This window comes from Lynx canadensis, chromosome C1 (genome assembly GCF_007474595.2).
Source record: "Lynx canadensis isolate LIC74 chromosome C1, mLynCan4.pri.v2, whole genome shotgun sequence".
Lineage (NCBI taxonomy): Eukaryota > Metazoa > Chordata > Mammalia > Carnivora > Felidae > Lynx > Lynx canadensis.
Window position 1 is genome coordinate 102,567,586 of NC_044310.1, and position 24,158 is coordinate 102,591,743.

General features: G+C 40.5%; 1 protein-coding gene across 5 annotated transcripts in view; it reads left to right on the forward strand.

The window, feature by feature from the left end:
* LOC115519998 (myomegalin-like) overlaps positions 1–24,158 on the forward strand; it is a 180,468-nt gene that overhangs the window by 127,567 nt on the left and 28,743 nt on the right. For 4 of the 5 annotated variants that reach the window (XM_030323934.2, XM_030323935.2, XM_030323936.1 and 1 more), the window contains 7 exons: positions 18,934–19,065; positions 20,154–20,273; positions 20,494–20,586; positions 20,729–20,941; positions 22,258–22,416; positions 23,308–23,421; positions 23,836–23,973. In XM_030323934.2, the coding sequence (XP_030179794.1) occupies positions 18,934–19,065; positions 20,154–20,273; positions 20,494–20,586; positions 20,729–20,941; positions 22,258–22,416; positions 23,308–23,421; positions 23,836–23,973 (969 nt within the window). Of the gene's footprint in view, positions 1–10,989; positions 12,529–18,933; positions 19,066–20,153; positions 20,274–20,493; positions 20,587–20,728; positions 20,942–22,257; positions 22,417–23,307; positions 23,422–23,835; positions 23,974–24,158 lie in introns of those variants that run through there. The other variant, XM_030323932.1, reaches the window with a different exon arrangement.

Here is a 24,158-nt window from a genome sequence, read left to right on the forward strand (position 1 = left end):
GTGTATAGAATCACAGAAGATCCTGAATAGCCAAAGTAGATTTGAAAAGGATAAATGGGGGTGCCTGAGTGGCTCAGTCGGTTAAGTGTCCAACTCTTGGGCTGTTCCCTGCACTGGGATGCTTGGGATTCTCTTTCTCCACCACCCCCCACCCCCACCTCTCTGCCCATTCCCTGCTTGCATTCACTCTCTCTCTCTCAAAATAAATAAACTTAAAAAAAAAGAAAGAAAGAAAAAGGTAGAAGTATCACAATCCCAGATTTCAAGATATATTACAAAGCTATAGTGATCAAAACAGTATGGTACTGGCACAAAAATAGACACCTAGATCAATGGAACAGAATTGAGAGTCCAAATAATCTATGACAAAGTAGGCAAGAATATACAGTGGGGAAAAGACAGTCTCTTTACTAAATGGTGCTGGGAAAACTGGAAAGCTATATACAAAAGGATGAAACTGTGGACCACTTTAATGTACCATACACAAAAATAAACACTAAGTGGATTGAAGACCTAAATGTGAGACCTGAAACCATAAAAAGAAAAAAAATGTAGAAGAAAACATAGGTAGTCATCTCTTTGACACTGGCCTTAGAAACATTTTCCTAGATATGTCTCCTCAGGCAAGGGAAACAAAAGCAACATGAAACTATTGGGACAACACCAAAATCAAAAGCTTTTGGCACAACAAAGGAAACCATCAACAAAACAAAACATCAGCCTACTGAACGGGTGAAGGTATTTGTAAACGATATATTTAATAAGGGGTTAATATCTAAAATACATAAGGAATTTATACAACTCAACACACACAAAAAAAAACCCCAAATAATCCAATTAAAAAATGGAGAGAGGACCTAAATATATATTTTTCCAAAAAAGACAGACAGATGGCCAACAGACATAGGAAAAGATGCCCAACATCACTAATCATCAGGGAAATGCAAATCAAAACCACAATGAGGTATCACCTCACGCTTGTCAGAATGTCTAAACACAAATGACAGAATGTCAAAAACACGAGAGATAACAAGTGTTGGCAAGTGAGGATGTGGAGATAAAGGATCCCTTGTGCACTGTTGGTGGGAATGTAGGCTGGTGCAGTCACTGTAGAAGACAATATGGAGAGTCCTCAAAAAATTAAAAAATAGAATTACCATATGATCCAGTAATTCCGCTACTGGATATTTACCCAAAGAAAACAAAAACACTAATTCAAAAAGATAAATGCACCTCTTTGTTTATTGCAGCATTATTTACACTAGCTCAGATATGGAAGCAACCCATGTGTCCATCAATAGATGAATGGATAAAGAAGATATGGTATATAAATACAGTGGAATATTATCTAGCCATAAAAAATAATGAAATCTTGCCATGCAACAACATGAATGAACCTAGAGGGTTTTATGCTACTTGAAATGAGTTAGGGCTACTGGGGTGGCTCAGTTGGTTGGGCATCCAACTCGGGCTCAGGGCATGATCTCATGGCTCATGAGTTCAAGCCCCGCATTGGGGAGCCAGCTTCAGATTCTGTGTCTCCCTCTCTCTCTCTGCCCGCACCCCCCCCCCCACGCTCATGCTCTGTCTCTCAAAAATAAATAAACATTAGGAAAAAAAAAAGAAATGAGTCAGAGAAAGGCAAGTACCATATGATTTCACATATATGTGGAATCTAGAAAATAAAACAAAAAAACAGACCCATAAATACAAAGAACATTTGGTAGTTGCCAAAGTGAGAGAGGTGAGGGGATGGCAAAACAGGTGAAGGGGATTAAGAAATACAAACTTCTAGCTATAAAATAAGTGAGCCACAGAGATGAAAAGTATGGCATAGGGAAGACAGTCAATAATATTGTAATAATGTTGTATGGTGACAGATGGTGACTATACTTATTGTGAGCATTGAATAATGTATAGAGTTGTCAAATCACCATTTTGTACACCTGGAACTAATACAACGTTGCATGTCAACTATATTTCCATCATAAATATTTTTAAAATATTTAGAAGGAAAAAGGCAGAGGGGCGCCTGGGTGGCTCAGTAGGTTAAGTTTCCAACTCTTGATTTCAGCTCAGGTCATGATCTTGCATGGATTTGAGCCCTGCATTGGGCTCTGCACTGACAGCGTGGAGTCTGCTTGGGATTCTCTCTCTTCCTCTCTCTATGCCCCTCCCCTCTTTTTCTGTCTGTCTCTCTCAAAATAAATAAGTTTAAATTAAATTAAAAAAGAAAAAAGAAAGGCAGAGCCTTTCCCCGTAAGGAGCTTGCATCTCAATTAAGGGAGATAAATTACCAAGTAACCAAACAAATAGCTAATTGTAAATTACAGTAAGTACTTTCAAGAAAACAAAGAGCAGGGACTAACCAACTTTTTCTGTAAAAGGCCAGATAGTAAATAATTTAGACCTTGCAGGCCATAAGGTTTCTGCCACTGTAGCACAAAAATAGCCATACACAATACATAAATGAATTGGCATGGCTGTTCCAGTAATATTTTATTTACAGAAACAGGTAGGGGATGAATTTAGCCCACAGTTCATAGTTTGTTGACCCCTAATAGAGAATTAGGAGGAATGGGTGGGGCCATTATAGGTAAGGGGATGATGGTAATTTTGAGGTGTCTCTGACACATCACTTGCAGATACAAATATGTAGTTGGCTACTTCAGAGTTGAACTCAGAGGAAAATTTTGGGATAAGATACAAATGGAAAGTTACTGGTTTAAAGATGGAAAAGGATAAGATGATATTGAAAGAGAATTAAAATAGGGAGGTGAAAAGGTCTAGGACTGAGCCCCAATGAACACCTACAGAAGGTACAAAGTAGATGTGACTCTTAGCTCACAAATTCGGTCATGCAGGATTTATCACATTTCTTTACTTTCTTTAAATCAATTTAATGTTACCCTGAGTCCCAGTCCTAATCAGGCTAATTCAGTTTCATCCGTTTGGTACATATTCCTCCCCACTCTCTCATTTACGTTAAGGTGAAGGTTCCCAGGATTTATCAGGTGCCAAAGCATCAAGGGATTACTCTTCCCATTGGTCCACCACTGAAGTACCCCTGCCCCAGCAAGCATGGTTCTGCCAGCTCTAACAGCTTGTTATATTAGAGGCTTTTATGGAGCCAGAACCCCTTGACCTAGAGTCTAGCCTCTCTAAGTCACCCATTGCCTTCTCCCCGCCAGGTCCTGCTGCTTCCCTGGGGGCACTAATATGGAATGGAGGTGGATCGCTGTTACTCTCTGATCCCCAGTCTCCTGATCTGGGTGAAATCTGATCCCGTCCTTTTCTGTTGCCCTCAAAGACATTTCTTTTTCTTCTCTTCCCCACTGGGACACCTGACTTAATCTTCTCAGTTGGTTTACAATTTTATTAAAATCAGGAAATGCATTTGACTTCAGCCTCTGCTCTTTGCTCTGCAAAAATTCCTGAGTTAATTAAATGGTAAGGGCCTGACCTTCAGATTAGATGAGGGAGGCAGGGCATACAGGCAACAACACAATTTATATCCTGTCACCATATTATTAGGAAAGGAGTATGAGATGTAGCTGAAAAGTAGATTAGAATCTTTCTGTAGAGATATTGAAATGCCAAGCTGAGGGTTTAGGACTTCATCCTGTAAGTAATGGACAATGATGGATCTTTACCATGAATGTCCTGGAAACCGTATGGAGGATGATTAGAGGGGCATAAGCTTCTAAGCCTATGTGACATCGTTCAAAAGTTTTAGGTTTCAAGAACCTGAAATAGAAAATGTAGTGAAAACGCAAAGCAACATTTCTGAATATGCTAGAGATGTTCAGAAAAAGGATCCCAATTTAGTGTTTAGCTCGATAGGGAAGGATTTTGAGGAGCCAAAGGTAACAACTCAGAAGTTTACAAGTCCACTCAGTTACAGGAAATGATATGGCTGACCTTATCCCTCCTGCTGATCTCTCTCTAGCTTTTGACAATGTTAACCATTGCTCTCATTCTTAAAACCCTGTCCCCAGCTCACCTGTGCTTTGATTGCAGAAGAGCCCCACTTAGTTATTTTTCACTTAGTTTTCTCAGTCACCTAAACTCAGCATGTTCCTAATCAGACTTTTCATTACCTTTTTACAGATGAACTCAACTCTCACATTTCTATTCATTTAGACCATGTTTTCTACCAGTCTTTGACACAAAAACCCTTATCTCCTATATTGTTTCTTTTCCTTCATCCTCTCTACATCAAGTCCCGCTGTTCAGTCCTTTAAAATAATTCTTATTAAAAAAATAATAATAATAATTCTTATTTACCACTTTTTTCCATTTCTTTTTTCTTTTAAGTTTAGTTATTTGAGACAGAGAGAGAGAGAGCGCGCGCGCACAAATGGGGGATGGGCAGAGGGTGAGAAAGAATCTCAAGCAGGCTTCTGTCAGCACAGAGGCCAATGTGGGGCTCAATCTCACCAATCATGAGACCATGACCTGAGCTGAAATCAAGAGTTGGATGCTTAACCAACTGAACCACCCGGGCGCCCCTTTCTTTCCATTTCTACACCAGACTTTTTATATTACCCCACATATGAATAACTGCAATGGCTTTTTAGCAGGTCTTCCTGTAACCATCCCAAAATCTGAAATTCCCTGAAATTCCAATCCATCCTGTTGCCTGGCTAATCTTCCTACAATGAAGTTTTCACCATGCCATTCTCTGCTCAAGTCTATAACATTGAGTCTAAATTCTTTTGTGTTTGCCAAACATTAAATTCTAGTTGCCAAGGGGAACCTGGGTGGCTGAGTCGGTTGAGTGTCCTAACTTCAGCTCAGGTCATGATCTCATGGTTTGTGAGTTTAAGCCTCACATCAGGCTCGCTGCTCTCAGCACAGAGTCTGCTTCGGATTCTCTGTCCCCCTCTCTCTCTCTGTCCCTCCCCTGCTCGTGCTCTCTCTTTCTCAAAAAAAACCTTTAAAAAAAAATTCTAGTTGCCAACACTTACATAGCACCACAGCCTAGTGTCTCGCTTACAGTTGGCTCTTCATACATGTTCTTTAAATGAGCAATTATAGAGGATAAGTTGTATAAAGTAGGATGAACCAGGCCATTCAGATGCCCTTGAAATCTCCATCTCCCTATGGGCTAGCACTGTATCTAACCCACTTCTAAGACTATTGATGATGCTCTTTTCTTCTTCTGGAGTCCTATGTAAGACCCATCTCAAGTGCCATTCTTGTCCCCTTCAACTATACCAGCACACACCAATCTCAACTTTTTCTGCATTCACGATGACTTTGTCAGTACCATTTCATTTACCAATCAACTGTACTAATTTTAGCATGCACATTTTCTCCCCTTCAACTAAACTGAGAGTTCACTGAAGACAGAGAAAAGACATACTGAGTTTGCACAAATTCTTGCTCATTGGTTGATTGACTTAATATATACTTTCAAATTCACTTAAACAGCTATAGGTATTTAATAACTTGAAAGACTCTGTTTACTATTTCAAGATGGATTCTGCCGATGACGGTATTACTGCAATTTGTAGTTGAACTGGAAGTCTCCTGGTTTTGAAACAAGTGTTCCAAAATGCTGTGGGTTTTTTTTTTTTTTTTTTTAAACGTTTGTTTATTCTTGAGAGAATACGAGCAGGGGAGGGGCAGAGAGAGGGAGACACAGAATCTGAAGCAGGCTCCAGGCTGTCAACACAGAGCCTGACGTGGGGCTCAAACCCACGAACCCTGAGATAATGACTTGAACCGCTTAACCGACTGAGCCACCCAGGCACCCCAAAAATGCTGTATTTTTTTAATTACTGCAAAGTATGATTGCTTGTGGCTTCTTAAAGATTTCCAACCATCACAGGGAAACCATGTACATGCTTGTGTTACCATAAATCCTAACTGGCTTTACTTTGATATTCTTGCATTTCCTCATCTGCTTTAGCCTCTCTGCCAGAATCACTTTTTTTTCGGCATAGTTTTTAGTAATTAGAACAGCTATTTCCAATGTCATAATTAGAGTAATGAAACCTAACACAACTGTTTGGGACATGGGGATTTTCCACCTCCCTGATTCTCTTGGAAACACCTTACCAGCCCAGAATTAGGTCTCAGAAGCACTCCAACATAGGAGTCACAAAAGTGGCAATGGTTCCAAGAGATACTTCCCAGGCCCCAAAATCTAGAGATCAAAATAGAGATCGTGCAAAAGATCTCTACCATATTACTACTTAGGAATTTTGTTTCAAATGAGAATGTAGTTCCCTAAATCCAACAGTCTGTAAGTAGTTCTTCATTGATAGGTTTTTCCATTTATCTACAGAACTTCTGATCTTTGGATTGAGATTTTTCTGAATACAGTTTAGGATAGTTCTAATTCAGTGGTTTTCAAAGTGTGATTCCCAGACGCAGCATCAGCACGACCCAAATTTGTTAGGAATGCAAATACTTGGGCCCCACCCCAGGCAAACTGAATCAGAAACTCTAGGAAGTAGGTCCCAGCAATCTGTTTTATCACACCCTCCAGGGTGTGAAGCCAAAGGCTGAAAACTACTGTTTAAATTCAACATGTTTACTTTGTAGAGTAGGAAATTAAGGGCCAGCGACTAATGACTTCACTAGGACATATAGGTGGTAAGGGCTGTGAATGCATTTATCAATGTATTTTGAGGGCAAACTGCTGATATATAAAATTAATTTAATTCATAACAGCTTATCATAATATGAAACCTGTTCTCAAATTTTTATTACATAACTTTGATAAGTTTTAGAAGTAATTATCCTATTCTAAATCACCTCAGAAGCTCTAAGTCTCACCTTAACAGTATGCTTCAATCATATGTGTGGTGTGCATATGCATATAAAATAATATTTTTTAAAGTTCATATGATAGACACTATAAAGTTTTGAATTTGCAGTTGGGCTTTTTATAGAATTTTTTTCTAGACTGTATTTTATTTAACCAATTTTGAAAGCTATTCTTATGATAAAATGGAGGTTACTTCCTACCAAAGAAATCTCTCAGATTAAAAGTTTATGGGTAATACATATTTTATATTTAGTTCCTCTTTTTTACTTTTTAATGAACTATTCTAACATATATATAAAATCTATAGATCTCAGAGTTGTAATTGTACAACTGAGAATTGTACACATCATGTACACATCACCCAAAACAAGATAGAGAATATTTTCTTCACCCCAGAAAATTCCTTTGTGCCCCTCTGCAGTCAATTTTTACCCTGTCTCATCCCTCATAACCACTTTCTGCACTTCTATCACTATGGTTTTAATTTTGCTTGTTGTTAGGCTTAAAATAAATGGAACCACACAGAATGTACTGACTTGTATATGGCTTGTTTCACTTAATATGCTTTTGAGATTCATTCATGTTGTGGGTATCAGAATTTTTTTTTTTTTTACTGCTGATTAGTATTGTACAAATATATCAAAATGTGCTTATCTTACCTATTTCTTAGTAACAATTTTTGTCTTATCACAAAAACAATTCATGCTGAATATAGAAAATTACAGAATACAAATGAGGGAAGAAGAAAATAAGTATCCATAATTCCACCCTCCAGACATAATCACCGTTTAATAACTTGTTTATCCTCTTTGAATCTTTATATAAGTTGTCCACATATATAATACATGTAGTTATTATATATATTACAAAAATTCTCATTTTAGATTCAAGTTTTTACTAGTTAGACTCTGATGTTAGTGTGTTAAATAGGCACAAGTCTTTGTTTAGAATATTTTCCAATTAAAAAAATTAAAAATTATACATGAATACACATTTATTTCCAACAACTCAAATGACAATGATATATATGAAAAAAGTAAATGTTAGTATCCAACCGCCAATTTTACTTCCCTTCTCATAGGTAGCCAGTGTTAACTAAATACAAATTTTTTTTTAAATTTTTTTAAATGTTTATTTTTGACAGAGAGAGAGAGAGAGAGAGACAGAGCATGAGTGGGGGAGGGGCAGAGAGCAAGGGAGACAGAATCCAAAGCAGGCTTCAGGCTGTGAGCTGTCAGCACAGACACCGATGCGGGGCTTGAACTCACAGACTGCAAGATCATGTCCTGAGCCAAAGTCGGATGCCCAACCGACTGAGCCACCCAGGCACCCCAACTAAATACAAAATTTTGACCAAGATGATATTTATAAGGACCATGAAGTGCTGAATTTATTATCACATTTTTTTCTAAGTTTTTTCTTTTTTTTTTAATGTTTATTTTTAAGAGAGAGAGAGAGACAGACAGAGACTGAGTGCGAGCAAGGGAGGGGTAGAGAGAGAGGGAGACACAGAATCCAAAGCAGGCTCCAGGCTCTGAGCTGTCAGCACAGAGCCTGAAGTTCAGGGGCTCGAACCCATGAACTGTGAGATCATAACCTGAGCTGAAGTCGGACGCCTAACCGACTGAGCCACCCAGGCATTCCTCTAAGTTTTATTTCTTAATTTTTATGTACAAGTTTTGTTATCTATATACCAGTGATCTTTTAGTGGGGTGAAATTATATAATACCAAATGCTCACATTAGGACCAGTTCTAGTATTATATAGTTTGCTATCCACTTCAAAATAATGGTTTTTAAATATTTTTTCTAAGCGTGAATAGAGTGCTATCTTCGAATTTTCTGATTGTTGAGTGGATTTATTCCTATCTGTTGTTGGAAGCTTAGATATGTATAGCTCTCTGTATGTTGATCTTTACTTACAGATAGCAAACGTCTATTCAATGATAAATTGCCTTTTCTCCATTTATACTGGTTTGTACTTCTACACCAAGCTACTTATATATTGTCATTAAAGTTTAGAGACTATCAATCGGATGCAAAATCTTACTAAGGAATAGAAAATAATACAAAGTATTATTTAATTTACTCCTGAAAAGCACTTTGTTTCATTACTTATTTCGTTTCTTCTTAAATGTTTAGAGACAGAGAGAGAGAGGGAGACAGAGGATCCAAAGCGGGCTCTGCGCTGACAGCAGAGAGCCCCATATGAGGTTTGAACTCAGGTACTGAGATCATGAGCTGAGCCAAAGCTGGCCACTTTGACTGACTGAGCAGGCGCCCCAATTACTTTGTTTCATGAGTATTTTCCTCAGTAGGAAAATGTGGCTGGCATCGACAATCGAAGATGAGGACTTGACTTATGTCTTAATTTGTACTTTTATGGACCTTTGCATTCTTTCAGCTCTTTAGAACTATACCTAAGACAGAGTACAACAGGGTATAGTCCTGGCAGGCAGGCTGTTAGGGAAGTCCAGAAACTCCTTGCCTCTCTATAGATCACTATAGATCCCAAAGATTGTTTACTTTCTTTTGACTTTGAAGCTCATATACCCAGAGGCAGGCAAAAATGTAGCTGTAATTGAGTTTTCCTTGGAAGTCTATTTTACATTCTTGTTTTTTAGGGACAGAACATGCATATTTTAAGTGAAATAACATATGCAAAGTTCTATAGCTCCTCCAAACTCACAGATCAAAGGACTGTCCTTAAGATGGAGGTACTAAGATTTTGTTTTGGTGATTAAGAGAACAATAAAATCTTATGTGTGCAAAGCCCCATAAAGTTTTAAAATTATTTTAAAATATTTCCATTATCATATTGAAATAATAGTATAAGCTATTATTTAATGAGCAAAGTACTGTTAAAACACTTCTAAATCATCTCCTTTAATTCTCCATAAGAAGTTTGGAGGCCTGTTCAGAGTTCTTATTAGGAGTTATGGGCTCTGTCCTAGAGACGAGGTTCAGAAATACTTAAAACTGTTGCTGCCCTTAACCTCTCACAAGGCCAAGCCAGTATTTTTGTAACTGGTAAATGTCCTGCTGTTGGGGGACTCCAGGTGATCCGCTGGGGCTGTTTTTCTTCCTGTCCGGTGTCTGCAACGCCTCTTAAGCCAACAAGGGAATTCTATATTATAAATGGAAGTTGATACCTCCTACTCGGGAGCTCCAGCTTCCCCCCACTGTGCACATTCTAAGTTCTGTATCCAAGGGTAGGGTGACAACTGTATATGGTTGAATAAGACGGGGTACCTACTGAAGTCAGTGAAATTCTCAGCCCTAATTCTGCAGAGATCAGTACTCTCTGACACTCTGTACTCTTGCTCAAAGAAGCTAGGTCTTTTCGTTCTAAAGTTTATGTACCCTCCCCACCCCCCAAATAGGGACTGCAGTCCACCTGAACCTGAAAGAGAATTTGGTGATGGTAATCTATTCTCAGGTGTCTACATTCTTGAAAAAGCCCATTCTTAAAAGTCATGGTTCACCAGCTGCATTCACGTGGTATGGGCTGGACTGTTTCTCGGATGACTGCTTTGTGTCCTCTCGATTTCTTTTCTAAAAAAGGTCAAGTCGTCCAACAGTGCTAAACCCACGGCCCGCCCCCAACACTGCAAGGAAGAGAAATACTTGATCTCTTTTCTAGATACTCCCAAAGTCGAGGTAGAGGTTGAATTGAGCCTCCTAAAATCCGCCCTAACTGCCACCTCTGGTTTGTCAACCCCGTCTCCCCGCCCGCCGCTGTAAACCCGAGGGGCCTTTTAATCCCGGCACCAGCCTGGGTAGGGGAGAGGTGGGGCTGCAGGCGGGAGGGAGGCGGCGCGCAGCGGTACCTAGTGGCGCTGCTGGGCTGCTCCATCCAGAGTACGTGGCGCTACCCGTGGAGAGAGGGGGAGGGAATTCAACTTTCTCCTCCCAACGTAGATCTTCGGGTCATCCCGCTGGGGCAAGGAGGGGAGGATCCATGAGAGGACTGGTGCCCTCGTCGGGTGAAACCTCAGCAGATGAAAGCAGCCTGGCAGTGGCCAGCGCCGGTCCTGCTCTCCACGGGTACCCGCTGGGAACTAGGTCTCCGTTTCAGCGCGAGGAGCTGTGACCCGACTGGGGGCGAGGGGAAACGCATTCGCTACCGCGCATGCGCACAGTCGGGAGCTGGCGGCCCGACTACAGCTCCCAGAGGAACCCGCCGCTGGCCGCGGGAGCCGAGCCGCTGGCGCCATCTTGAAATCTGATCCTCGATCTCCGAGTCTTTGCGTAAGCAGCAGGGTGCTGCTCTTGTACCGCGAACCCAGCCTGCTAAAAGGGAGGACGTTGGGGACGCGGCGGCTGGCGGGAGAGAGAGCCGGAGACATGGCTGGTTGCGAGCGCGGCCTGCGCTGCTGTCACTCAGCATCCCCTTAAGGCGTTTTTTACGCCCGCCCCCTTCCCGAGGGGCGGGGCTGCCCACCCTGGTACCCGGAGCCCGCGCGCGGGTGGCAGAGGTGCGCCCCTGCAGCGTGGGGACCCCACCGGACTGTGCCATGCCCGCCGGAGGCCACGGAAGAGGGAGACTCCGCGCAACCAAGTGCCAGTGAGTGAACAGGCTGCAGCCGCCTCCGGGAACCTTGGCAACTGCTGAGAGAGAAGATGAAGGAGGTTTGCAGGATCTGTGCCCGGGAGCTGTGCGGAAACCAGCGGCGCTGGATCTTCCACACGGCATCTAAGCTCAACCTCCAGGTTCTGCTTTCGCATGTCCTGGGCAAGGATGTGTCCCGGGATGGCAAAGCCGAGTTTGCTTGCAGCAAGTGTGCTTTCATGCTTGATCGGATCTATAGATTCGACACTGTTATTGCCCGGATCGAAGCTCTTTCTATTGAGCGCTTGCAAAAGCTGCTGCTGGAGAAAGACCGCCTCAAGTTCTGCATTGCTAGCATGTATCGTAAGAATAACGACGACTCTGTCACGGAAACCAAGGCAGGGAATGGGACGGTTGACATTTCCGGCTTACCTGATGTCAGATACTCTGCACTGCTCCAGGAAGACTTTGCGTATTCAGGGTTTGAGTGTTGGGTAGAAAATGAGGATCAGATTCAGGAGCTCCACAGCTGCCATGCTTCGGAAGGTCCTGGAAACCGACCCAGGAGATGCCGTGGTTGCGCAGCTTTGCGGGTTGCTGATTCTGACTATGAAGCCATTTGTAAGGTGCCTCGAAAGGTGGCCAGAAGTATCTCGTGTGGCCCTTCTACCAGGTGGTCCACCAGCATTTGCACTGAAGAACCAGCGTTGTCTGAAGTGGGGCCACCGGATTTACCAAGTACAAAGGTACCCCCAGATGGAGAAAGCATGGAGGAAGGGACACCGGGATCCTCAGTGGAATCTTTGGATGCAAGTGTGCAGGCTAGTCCTCCACAGCAAAAGGATGAGGAAACGGAGAGAAGTGCAAAGGAACTTGCAAAGTGTGACTGTTGTTCAGAAGAGCAGGCTCCACAACATATGTGTAACCACAAGCTGGAGCTAGCTCTTAGCATGATTAAAGGTCTTGATTATAAGCCCATCCAGAGTCCCCGAGGGAGCAAGCTTCCTATTCCAGTGAAATCCAGCCCACCTGGAGCCAGGCCTGGCCATATCATGACAGATGGAGTTAGTTCCGGTTTCCTTAACAGGTCTTTGAAACCCCTTTACAAGACATCTGTGACTTATCCCTTGGAAATTTCAGACTTGCAGGAGCTGTGGGATGATCTCTGTGAAGATTATTTACCACTTCGGGTCCAGGTATACAAAATGGCTACATAACGCCTTTCTGATTATAGTTAGCTGGTCTCAGGCTTTACATGATTTCTGCCTGGGTGAAGGTTAATCTTCTACACCTGAGAAAACTAATCACTGAGCCCACTTTTGCTGCACCTTTGCTTGTGTCCCATTGTAGTGTATGTGGTTCACACTCAAAGAATTTGCTTTTCACAATCCTTGTAATATTATCTATTGGCCTTCCTGTTAATTATCAAAATCACAGACCTTTTAAGACAAAAAGAGATTCCTAATTGACTTTTACCCTATAAAAAGACATTTAATCTTATATCTGACACTAAACCTCTTACCTCCTTTTCTGTCCCCCCCCTTCTTTTTGCTTTGTTTTCATTTTTAGATGTATAGATGTTTTCATTTATAATGATCAATGTTTTCTCACATTCCGTAAGGGAGTTCTCTAGTTCTCCCTAGAGCATCAAGTGTTCCATCCCAAAGGTTTATCTCAAACTGATTAGAGCATAGGGTAAAGGTTTGGGGAAAACCTGTTAATCCACCAAAGTATTATACTATCTGAGCAATATTTATAATAAGTATGCCATTTGAAAACTAATAATGACTTGTTCATAAAAGAAACTTGGGAATTCAACTGTTGTCATTAAAACCATTAAGGTGAAAACTGTTCACAGCCTGTTTGCCCGCTGAACTCTATTAAGAGGATGTTTGACATTAAGAAAGGTTTCCTCCATTATTGGGTAATAGGAGTTTCATCCATTATACTCTTTACATTTTTCTTTTAAGTTTATTTCTCTTGAGAGAGAGCCTGAGCAGGGTAGGGGGCAGAGAGAGGGGGGAGAGAGAGCATCCCAAGCAGGCTCCACACTGTCAGCGCAAAGCCTGATGCAGGCAGGGCTTGAACTCACGAACTGTGAGATCTTGACCTGAGCGGAAATCAAGAGTTGGACGCTTAACTGACTGAGCCCCTCAGGCGCCCCCCCATCATCCATTATACTCATGAATTTCTTAGTGACCAGAAGATGGTAATTGATCTTAATGTGAGCTGTTCATTTCTGCCCAACTGATTTCATACCAACCTTTCAAGTTTAGTTATATTCAGGGACCCGACAGATGCTACTGTGTTTCTGCAGCAACGATGGATGCTAACTTCAGTTAACTTTGTGAAACATCTGGCACGTTCTACCCCAATAAATTTAGTGATACCATTACAAAAGCGGACAGTCTAGAAGGCATTTTGGAAAGCCTGCTACCAGTCAGCATCATCCCAGAAATCTAGAGCTTGATAATAAATGAGATTGTTGCTTGTCACTTAAAATTTTTGAAAAGTAGTTCTATTATAAATAAAATTTGCATCACAGTAAGAACTTAGCAGAAAAATAGGAGAAATATTTTTAAATTTACGCACAGTAGTCAGAAACATCATATATGAAGTGTTATGAAAAAGGATGAATATCAAAAAGTTTTAAAATGTGTTTTCATTTGTATAAAATGTTTAGAATGCCTAGTGCTCTGCTTTGCATTCATTTCTTAAAGTGGAGCTTTGAGATTGATCATTCTCATGAGCACATTTTAACTATGGTGACTGTACCTTTAGGTCAAGACTGTACCTTTACTTCATTAAATTTGGACATTGGAAAAAAAATAGACCTTTAAAACTGTAGTGTGTGACCTTTCTGCTATCAACCTGGCTTAGATTCTTTACTATTTGTACAATAACAAAACAAGAGGAAAGAGAAAACATTCAGCTTGAAGAATCAACGCATTTAATTGTTGTGCCATTTTCTCCAGTAATTAAGGATGTGGGTGCAAATAGAATGATTAAATTGGGCTCAGGGTGTTTGTAAATAAAATGTGGATTTAGGACCCCTGACCTTTTGTTTAAGTCTGGTTGACTTTTAAGCTCCTTAAGGAGCCTTAAGGCTGGTGTGCTTTATGTCAGAACCAGAGCTAGTGGGACAAAGGCAGACTGCTCATTGTCTATTTCTCTGAACAAATGTGAAAAGAACAGAAGTAAATTTAAGTTACTTTTGGTAGCTCTGTTCTTAGCTTGTAGAAAGAAAAAAACCCTGAAAGAAAAAAAAAATTTTATTTAAATTCCACTGCAAATACAAAGACTCCTATCCTAAAAAGAAGGATTGTTCTGTAAGGTCATTTTGATTCCTTTGTTTAATCCTCCACTTAACCCATTCTGTGCACTATGAAATATTTCATCAGAGTTCCTTCTGATTGCTTTTTTTCTTTCTCTTCTTTCTCGTATTAAAGAAAAATAGCAACCGTGTAGCTCTCTGGCTTACTAATTTTCTGGTATTATGCAAATTGACTCACTTGCTTTCCACAGAATTTATGCCCAAAAACCCAAGGTTGTTTAAATATCTAAAGAAAAATTGAAGCTGGTAATTTCCTTCTTTATTGTGTGGCCCTGAACTAGAAGAGCGGTGATAGGAGGGGTGTGGTCGCTTAGTAAACCTCAATTTAGTTCTGGCTCATGTGCAATTTCCTTTTCTATCTAAATTCAAAGAGCAGGAGATCTTTGCTTTAAGTCTTGCAATGCCTGGGTCTGCCCCTGTGTGACTATGGTAATTTATCCTTCTCACTGTTTGGCTACAGAATCTAGATCAGACTCTTTGGAAGGTATAAACATTAGATGCTGGTCAAAGATTAGGCCTTTAATTTTATGCTAGTTGATGGTTCTTTTGTATCTCCTCTTATTAACAATAGGATAGAAAACCACAGCAGTTAAAGATCTAGGACTTGCTATTGTGAGGACTAGCAAGTGCCAAGAAAAATGTTGTTAACCCAGAAGATCTAAATAACTGCCTTTTTAGCCCAAAGGTCATACATTATGCAACATCAGGCCTGGAAGCAATTCTCTTTTCTGATGCTGGAAAGCATTTGTCCCAAATAAGTCAAAAGCAGCTTAACTTAAAATTACATTATTATTATGATACGATTTTAGTAACCAGTGGTCTGGAAATTAGCAATGATTCAGCCAAATCGAGCATTACTGATTTCAGGCTTTTTAAAATCATCTTAGGAATGATTGGTTTATGTATTTGATATTTCACAAGAATTCATTAGAAGCTTGTTAACTCAGGGGACTTTGCTAAGTGCTCTTTTGACAGACTGTTATCTGAAAAGACAGTTTTCTGAGATGAAGATTGAATAATCTTTCTGAGATTATTTAATAAAAAAGTTATGAATAAGGAAGAAACAAATATCTTCAGGTCACTGCATTACATTTACAGAATTAAGGATTTCCTACAATTATTAATGCCAAGATGGGTTCAGATGAGACACAGACTCATTATGTACTATTCTATGGCATTCTTTGGCTTTAAAGTTGCTGATGAAATGTCTCTATTAAATATCTATCTAGTCTTATTTCTAAAGAGTCATGGAAGGATTAGAGCATTGGACTGGAAATTAGGACTGTTGTTGATTGTGTTTGTTTCTAGTCTTGTTCTTTTACTAAACACAAACTTTTGGTCCCTACAACATTGCAGACATTATGGTAGGCAATGGGTTTACAGAGATGGAAGATACAATCCCAGCTCCAGTGCATCTGGTTTAACTGGATCCTTTTCCTGATTTCCTGTGTAACTTCGGACGTTACTTACCTGCTCTAAGTCTCCATGTAAAATGGGATTAGACCACATGGTTAGTTTGTATAGTTTCTTTGCCCTGCGGAACTGAGGAGCCAGGTTTTGTAGAGAATGTTTTATCATTAAATAAATGATAAAATTATTTATTTATCAGTTAGAATTGTGAATATCTGTTCACATAGTTACCTCTCCCAGGGTGTGACCTAGTTCACAGCACCTCAGGGCAAAGCTCCCTGTTATACCCACAACAACAAATATCTCAATTTTTCTAGGAGTCATTATCCTTCGATTCTCCTTGTCCCTCTCCTTCCTTCCAGTCCTGTTGACTCTCCTTTCAAAACACATTTAAATACATCCATTTCTCTTCCCCTCTCTAACTGCCACTATACGCCACTATTCTCTTTCACCTACACAACAGAAACAGCCTCCTATCTGGTCTCCGTGTCCCTACTGGTGCTCCCCTGCCCATTCTCCACAGAAGCAGCTTTTTAAAATACAAATACGATTGGATTACTTTTCTGTTAAAAACAGTGAAGTCCATTCTCATTTCAATGAGAATGAAATCCAGCTTCCTTAACCCTGCAGTAGAAGTTCTATACCTGGCCTCTGCTTTTCCTTTCCTCTTCATCATGTATTCCTGTCCTCTGCTCATTACACTTTAGCCCTGTGCTAGCCGGCTACGTAGCCACTAACCTTATGTGGCTGTTGAGCACTTGAAATGTGGCTGCTCTGAATTGAGATATGCTGTGAGTAAAGGACACCCCTGATTTCAGAGACATGGTGTGAAAGGAAGTAAAATACCTTGTTGATAGCTTTTATATTGAATACATGACTATGATAATTTCTTTTGATCGGATATATGGGCTCATAAAATATTGTATTGAAATTAAGTTCACCTATTTATTTTTTACTGCAGTCAATGAAGTTTACTACAAAAATTTAACTTATATACACGGCTCACTCATATTTCTATGTGAAAGTGCTACCCTAGCCACATAGACCTTTCTGTCTCAGGCTTCTAGCCTCTCTAGGTCGTTTCCATTAGCTGTTTCTGCTGCCTAGATTGTTTTGTAGCTCTTTCAAGGACTGGCTTTTTATCCTGCAGATCTCCCCTTAACCAATGTAAAGTAACTGCTCAACCAACTTTGAGTAACTTCACCGCTTTACCATGCTTTTCTGTTTTAAAGCATAAGGCCTGTCACTGTCTGCGATTTTGTGTATTTCCTTGTTCCTTTATTATATTCCCAACTCCCACAGTGCTTTATATATTATGGTACTTAAGAGATGTTTTTAAAAATTGGTAAATAGCATTAGAAGAATAAAAAACTGGGGTTTTTTTTTGTGTGGTTTTTTTTGTGTTTTTTTTTTTTCTGAAATCTTTATACTTCCAGTCAGTTGCTGGCAGGAACAGGTTGAAATTAAGCTCTAACCCCACTGCCTAGAAAATGGTAGTCAAAGTTTAAAAGTGTGAGGGAAAGGGAAAATGAACAGCAATTGTCTTTTTCTCTTCCTAATGGGTATATATTTTTTCTCATTGGAGTGGGGGTGTGTAGGGAGTGGGAAGGGAAGGGTCAGGGAGAGAGGAGATGGGTTTAGTGCCACAATGAATTCCTACAGTTTTATTTTAGTACCTTTAGCTCATAATGAATATTAGATACAGTTCTATAAGTTTATCTTAGTCTGATTTATTATCACATCATATAAAAAATATATGGGTTTTTTTTCTCCTGAATCTTTTTGGTGAATTGGTATTCCTATTAAACATACCTCCTTCCCAGACCATGGTGGATTTTCAAATTTATTTTTAATTTTATTTTTACTCTTTTTTGAAATAACTTCAAATTTATAGAGAAGTCATAAGAGAAATACAAAGAACTCCCAGATTCACCAATTGTTAACATTTATCCAGATTCACCATTTGCTAATATTTTGCTACATTTGCTGTTTCATTCCCACTGCCTGTATAGACACATTATTTTTGTATTCCTGAACCATCTGAGAATTAGTTGCAGATATTATGAGTTTTTATACTAAGTATGCATGTTTCCTAAAGGCAAGAACATCTCTTACATAACTACAGTATAATTACCAAACTTAGGGGCACCTGGGTGGCTCAGTTGGTTAAGTGTCTGACTTCGGCTCAGGTCATGATCTCATGGTTCGTGAGTTCAAACCCCGTGTCAGGCTCTGTGCTGACAGCTCAGATCATTGAGCCTGCTTCAGATTCTGTGTCTCCTTCTCTCTCTCTCTCTGCCCCTCCCCCACTCGTACTCTGTCTCTCTCTCAAAAATGAATAATTAAATGTTTAAAAAAATATATCAATTACCAAATTTAGGAAATTTAGTATCGATATGTATATGATATGGATAACCTATATTCAAAATCTGTCCATTTTTTCCAGTAATGTGAACAAGCATATTATAAGAAAGACTGTTGAAATAGACCTTTCCTTTCTTATGGATGGTATAGGTTTGCTTACTGAATTCCCTGATTGGAAATAGGATAAAGTGAGTATTTGGTCATCATAAACATTTTCTTTTTTTAATCTTCCCTTTGAACTCTAAATTATCTGTTTTAACTGACTCTGTAGTGTTTGCATGAGTTCATAGGGAAAGATAGGGGGAGGAGCTGGGGCTAAGTAAACCGGTCCTCTCAATAAGGAACAGGATTGTCTTTAGGAATTCATACTGCTAAATCCATGCAACACGTTCGGTTTTCTAAGCCTCTGCCAAAAGATGCTGGAAGCAGTTGAAGATAAAATGTACTGTTGGCTACATTTAACTCAAATTCTTGTCTTGCTGCTTCTTTCTAGCCCATGACTGAAGAGTTACACAAACAACAGAAGCTGAATTCGGACGAGACCATTATAACTCCGCAGTCTGTATCTGATTCCCACTTGGCAGAACTCCAGGAAAAAATCCAGCAAACAGAGGCCACCAACAAGGTATGATCAATCCAGGCCCTGAGTAGGACTTGGAAGATGGATACTGTGTATTCCTGTTGTTCTAAGGGATTTTTTTTGTTTTTGTGTGCTGTTTTTTTTGTTTTTTTTTTTTTAAGTTTATTTCTTTTGAGAGAGAGTGCGAATGGAGAAGGGGCAGAGAGAGGGAGAGAGAGAAAATGCCAAGCAGGTTCTGTGCTGTCAGTGCAGAGCCCAACTTGGGGCTTGATCTTGGGAACTTTGAGACCATGACCTGAGCCAAAATCAAGACTCAGATGCTTACCTGATTGAACCACCCAGGCACCTGGGCACTCTAAGGAATATTTGATTAGAAGTGTAGTTCTTGGGGTGCCTGGGTGGCTCAGTCGGTTGAGTGTCCGACTTCGGCTCTGGTCATAATCTCATGGTTCGTGGGCTCAAGTCCCACGTCAGGCTCTGTGCTGACAGCTCAGAACCTGCAGCCTGCTTCAGATCCTGAGTCTCCCTCTCTCTCTGCCCCTCCCATGCTCATGCGCATTGGCTCGTGCGCTCTCTCTCTCTCTCTCTCTCAAAAATAAACATAAAAAGTTTAAAAAAAAAAAAAAAGGCTTGAATGCAGTCTTTACCTGTGGAAGGCACCGAGACAAGAGGTTTGTGCTTTTGATTTTAGCTTAACTTCTCATCCCTTTATAGCCCAAGGATTCTAACATTTATTTAGGAGAAAATTGTAACAGTTCCCACAGTTTGGATGGTGAGCTTCTGGCCTCGTGTACCCCTGTAGTGTTCTGTCCTGTCCTAGATAGCAGAGCTCCTTGGTCTTTGTGTAAAGGATCCATAGTGACTCATGTAGACAGGTGGCCATTACAGCTGCCCATCACAGAGAAAGTTCTAAGTGCACAGTGCAGAAGAATTGAAGCAATTGAGTATTGAAGAATTTCATATTATCTGCTACTTTGTCTTGATGATTGACCTAGGACTTTAATGGTTACTTTCTGTGGGGGGAAAAAATAACAAGGTAATATTCTCTAGGAAATCCTTTAAACCTAGATTTGAGCAAAGACTTTCTGGTTGCATCTGAGGTTAAAAGAAATCATTTTCTTTTCTGAATTCAGATTCTTCAGGAGAAACTGAATGAAATGAGCTGTGAACTGAAGTCAGCTCAGGAGTCATCTCAGAAGCAAGATGGTACAATTCAAAGCCTCAAGGAAACTCTGAAAAGCAGGGAAAATGAGGTAAATATTTGGCAGTTGGGGACCTCTGAGGAAATGATTTGTTCCATCAAGGTAGACACATATTCTGTATTTTATAGAAAGAGATCATCAGACTGACAGATCTTAGCCTAGAAAAACTGGAGTATAATCAAAATTGGTATTTCTAAAATCTATACAGGCAAGATAATGGAATTTATTTTTAGTTTACTAACATGCTTGGTACTCCCTGTCTCATTTTCAGACCGAGGAGTTGTACCAGGTGATTGAAGGTCAAAATGACACAATGGCAAAGCTTCGAGAAATGCTGCACCAAAGCCAGCTTGGACAACTTCATGTACGTGAGGGTCAGACGTAGGACAGGAGGCGAGGCTCCTGTTGAGGACTTGCCATTTTTGGTGGCAGTCTTAATTTTGTTGGTCTTCTTCGCTGCTCAGTGCTTGCCCTCCTTGTGATTATGCTTTTTACTCTCTTTTCAGAGCTCTGAGGGTGCTTCCACGGCTCAGCAGCAGGTGGCTCTGCTTGACCTTCAGAGTGCCTTGTTCTGTAGCCAGCTCGAAATACAGAAACTCCAAAGGGTCATACGCCAGAAAGAACGCCAACTCGTGGATGCCAAACGATGTGTGCAGTTTGTAGAGGCTGCAGCCCATGAGAGAGAACAGCAGAAGGAGGCTTCTTGGAAACATAACCAGGTAAATCAGTAATCATTTTGTGGCCAGAAGTGCTGACTTGGCCCTGATAATAACTTTTCATTAGGACAGTTTGTGTTGAACCCTTGAGTCACTCACTTGATGCAGTTAATTCAGCTCAACATTTGTTGCCCTCATGCCATGTGCCAGACATCAGGCCGGGTTCTGGAAATGCAAGTGTGAATATCACAGGCTCTTTCCTGTTCAGTTACTTGTAGTGTAGTATGAGACAGTCACAGAAACAGAATTTTAGTGTGGTAAAGACTGAAATGAGGCAAAGGAGGTATGTTTGGGTCCTAGAGGAATATACAGGAAGGGCTGAGGAAGCGAGTCTGGGTAAGGTCCATGAAGGCAGCTATCTTAGGTTATTCCTGAAGGATGGGGAAAGGTTACCAAGACAGAATTGTGGGAAGCAACAACCAACGTCCAAGTAGTGGCACGTACAATTAACCACTTCTTTTTTTTTTTTTTTAATAATTCATAAGTGGTTCCTTTATCTTGTTAGGTGAGAGCATATGCTATTGATTTAAAAAAAATTTTTTTAATGTTTATTTATTTTTTGAGAGAGAGAGAGAGAGAGACAGAGTGCGAGCAGGGGAGGAGCAGAGAGAGGAAGACACGGAGTCCGAAGCAGGCTCCAGGCTCTGAGCTGTCAGCACAGAGCCCAACATGGGGCTTGAACCCACGAACCGTGAGATCATGACCTGAGCCGAAGTCGGACACTTAACCGACTGAGCCACCCAGGCCCCTCCCCTACTCCCCCCCCTTTTTTGAGAGAGAGAGAGAGAGAGAGAGAGGTAGGGGGTGGAGAGGAGCAGAGGGAAAGAGAGAATCTTAAGCAGGCTCCACACTCAGCACAGAGCCTGATGGGATGGCGCTTGATCCCATGACCCTGGAATCATGACCTGAGTTGAAATCAAGAGTCGGATGCTCAACTGACTGAACCACCTAGTGCCCCAGTTTTTGTGTGTGTTTTTTTTTTTAAGATTTAAAAGGATGGTAGAAATATTCTGTCCTTGAGCTTATTGTAAAGGATCCAGGTTAACAGTGGGACAGAGTTCTGCTTAAGTAGTTACATAGATCTATCATTTTTAAACTAGAAAGTAAGTATACCGAAGTATAATATGAAATTTACATCTTACCTCCATTCACAGTTATCATTTCCCATATCCTGGTTGATACATGTCTAGTTAAGAATGGCACTTTTTTCTACTTTATGTTTTATTCTATATCCCTTGGAAGTTTTAAGGTCTTCGTATGTACTGACCACGTGAAAATTTTAGATTGTTTAAAAAAGGGAATCTGAATCTGTAATTCAGGAATTACGAAAAGCCTTGCAGCAGCTTCAAGGAGAATTGCAGAGTAAGAGCCAACAGCTTCGTACCCTGGAGGCTGAAAAATACAATGAGATTAGAACCCGGGAGCAGCACATTCAGCACCTAAACCATAGTCTGAGTCACAAGGAACAGCTGCTTCAGGTGAGTCTACACAATGATTTCAACTAAAACTGGGCTCACAGAGCTCTGAAATTTCTGTCCATGTAATTTCAAGATGTTAGGCCACCTGCCTGTGTCTAGTACCTGTTACATGTAGAACACTGAGAGATAGGAACTGGGAGGATTCAAAATAAATAGGAAGTACAATTCATGAACCACCAGTGCTACCCAGCAAGTGTAGGAAATAATAAATATAGACCCGAAAGTCTTAAGCAATAAACATTCAGCAAATAGTTATTAAACACCTCTGTGAACCAGATACTATGTGAGGTGCTAGGAAGACAGAGAAGGTATGACCGCTGCTCTCAGTGTAGTAGGTGAAGACATCTGTATACGAATGTCTAGTTACTTAGATGATAAAATGAATGTTTTAGGGAAAATATGGAACAGTAAAGACGGTGACTGCCACCTGCTCTAAGCTTCAGTCCCATCGAATCCCTTACATTTTGCTCATCGTACAGTTTTTTCATAGTGTGCACATATTGTGCCTACATTTTTTCTCTGATAGAAATACCTCCACCTGAAATTCCTAGTCCTTTAAGATTCAAAGCAAATGTAATCTCTTTTGTGAGATCTTTAGTGACACCTTCAGGCAGATGTAGACAGTGCATCCTGTAGCTGCACACAAATACACACACATGTATATACATTTATACAAATACACACCTGTACACACGTATGTGTCTATACACATATATATATGATGTGGAATAGTTAACGATTTATATGCCTGTCATCTCAGCTAACCTGTGTTTTCTTTGAGAGTGGTCACATTTTGTTTTTTATCCTAAACAACAAATTCGTTGGCAAAATGTTGGAATTTGGTGTGTAATGGACAAATGAATAAAGGAAAACATTTTTTGGTCTCATCAGGAATTTCGGGAGCTCTTGCAGTATCGAGATAAGTCCGACAAAACCCTTGAAGCGAATGAAATGTTGCTTGAGAAACTTCGGCAGCGAATACAAGATAGAGATGTTGCTCTGGAGGTATGCACCTTAATTTTGTTTATGGCACTGTGGATTATTCCATTTACTCAGGTACTGTACAAATATGGGTCTACTTAATTTGCTGCTTTTTGAAGTTGGTTTTTCCTTCCTTTATTTTATTTTTATTTTTTAGTTTTTAATTTTTTCAATGTTTATTTTTGAGAGAGACAGCGCGAGTTGGGGAGGGACAGAGAGAGGGAGACACAGAATCCAAAGCAGGCTCCAGGCTCTGAGCTGTCAGCACAGAGCCTGGCGTGGGGCTCGAACTCACAAACTGTGAGACCATGACCTGAGCCAGAGTCGGATGCTCAACTGATTGAGCCACCCAGGCGCTCTGTGTTTGGAATCTTAATGAATGAGTGTGATCACAGTAGTGAATCTGAAGGGGCTTTAGGATCCTTACTCTCCTTGCAGCGGGCTATAGATGAAAAGTTCTCCACCCTGGAAGAAAAAGAAAAAGAACTGCGTCAACTCCATCTCGCTGTGCGAGAGCGAGATCATGACTTAGAGAGACTGCGTGGTGTTCTTTCCTCTAATGAAGCTACCATGCAGGTAAGAGCACAATCTGCCATGACTTGGTATCTCTGTCCCACTTGGATTTCTAAACCTGAAGTATCAACTCCTTCTGTCATTTTCTGAAAACCAACGTATTTGCTTTATAAGAAAAAAAATACAAAAACAAAAACAGTAATCATTAGTTCCACCATTATAGATTAGGAAGTGAGAAGTGTTAGTCT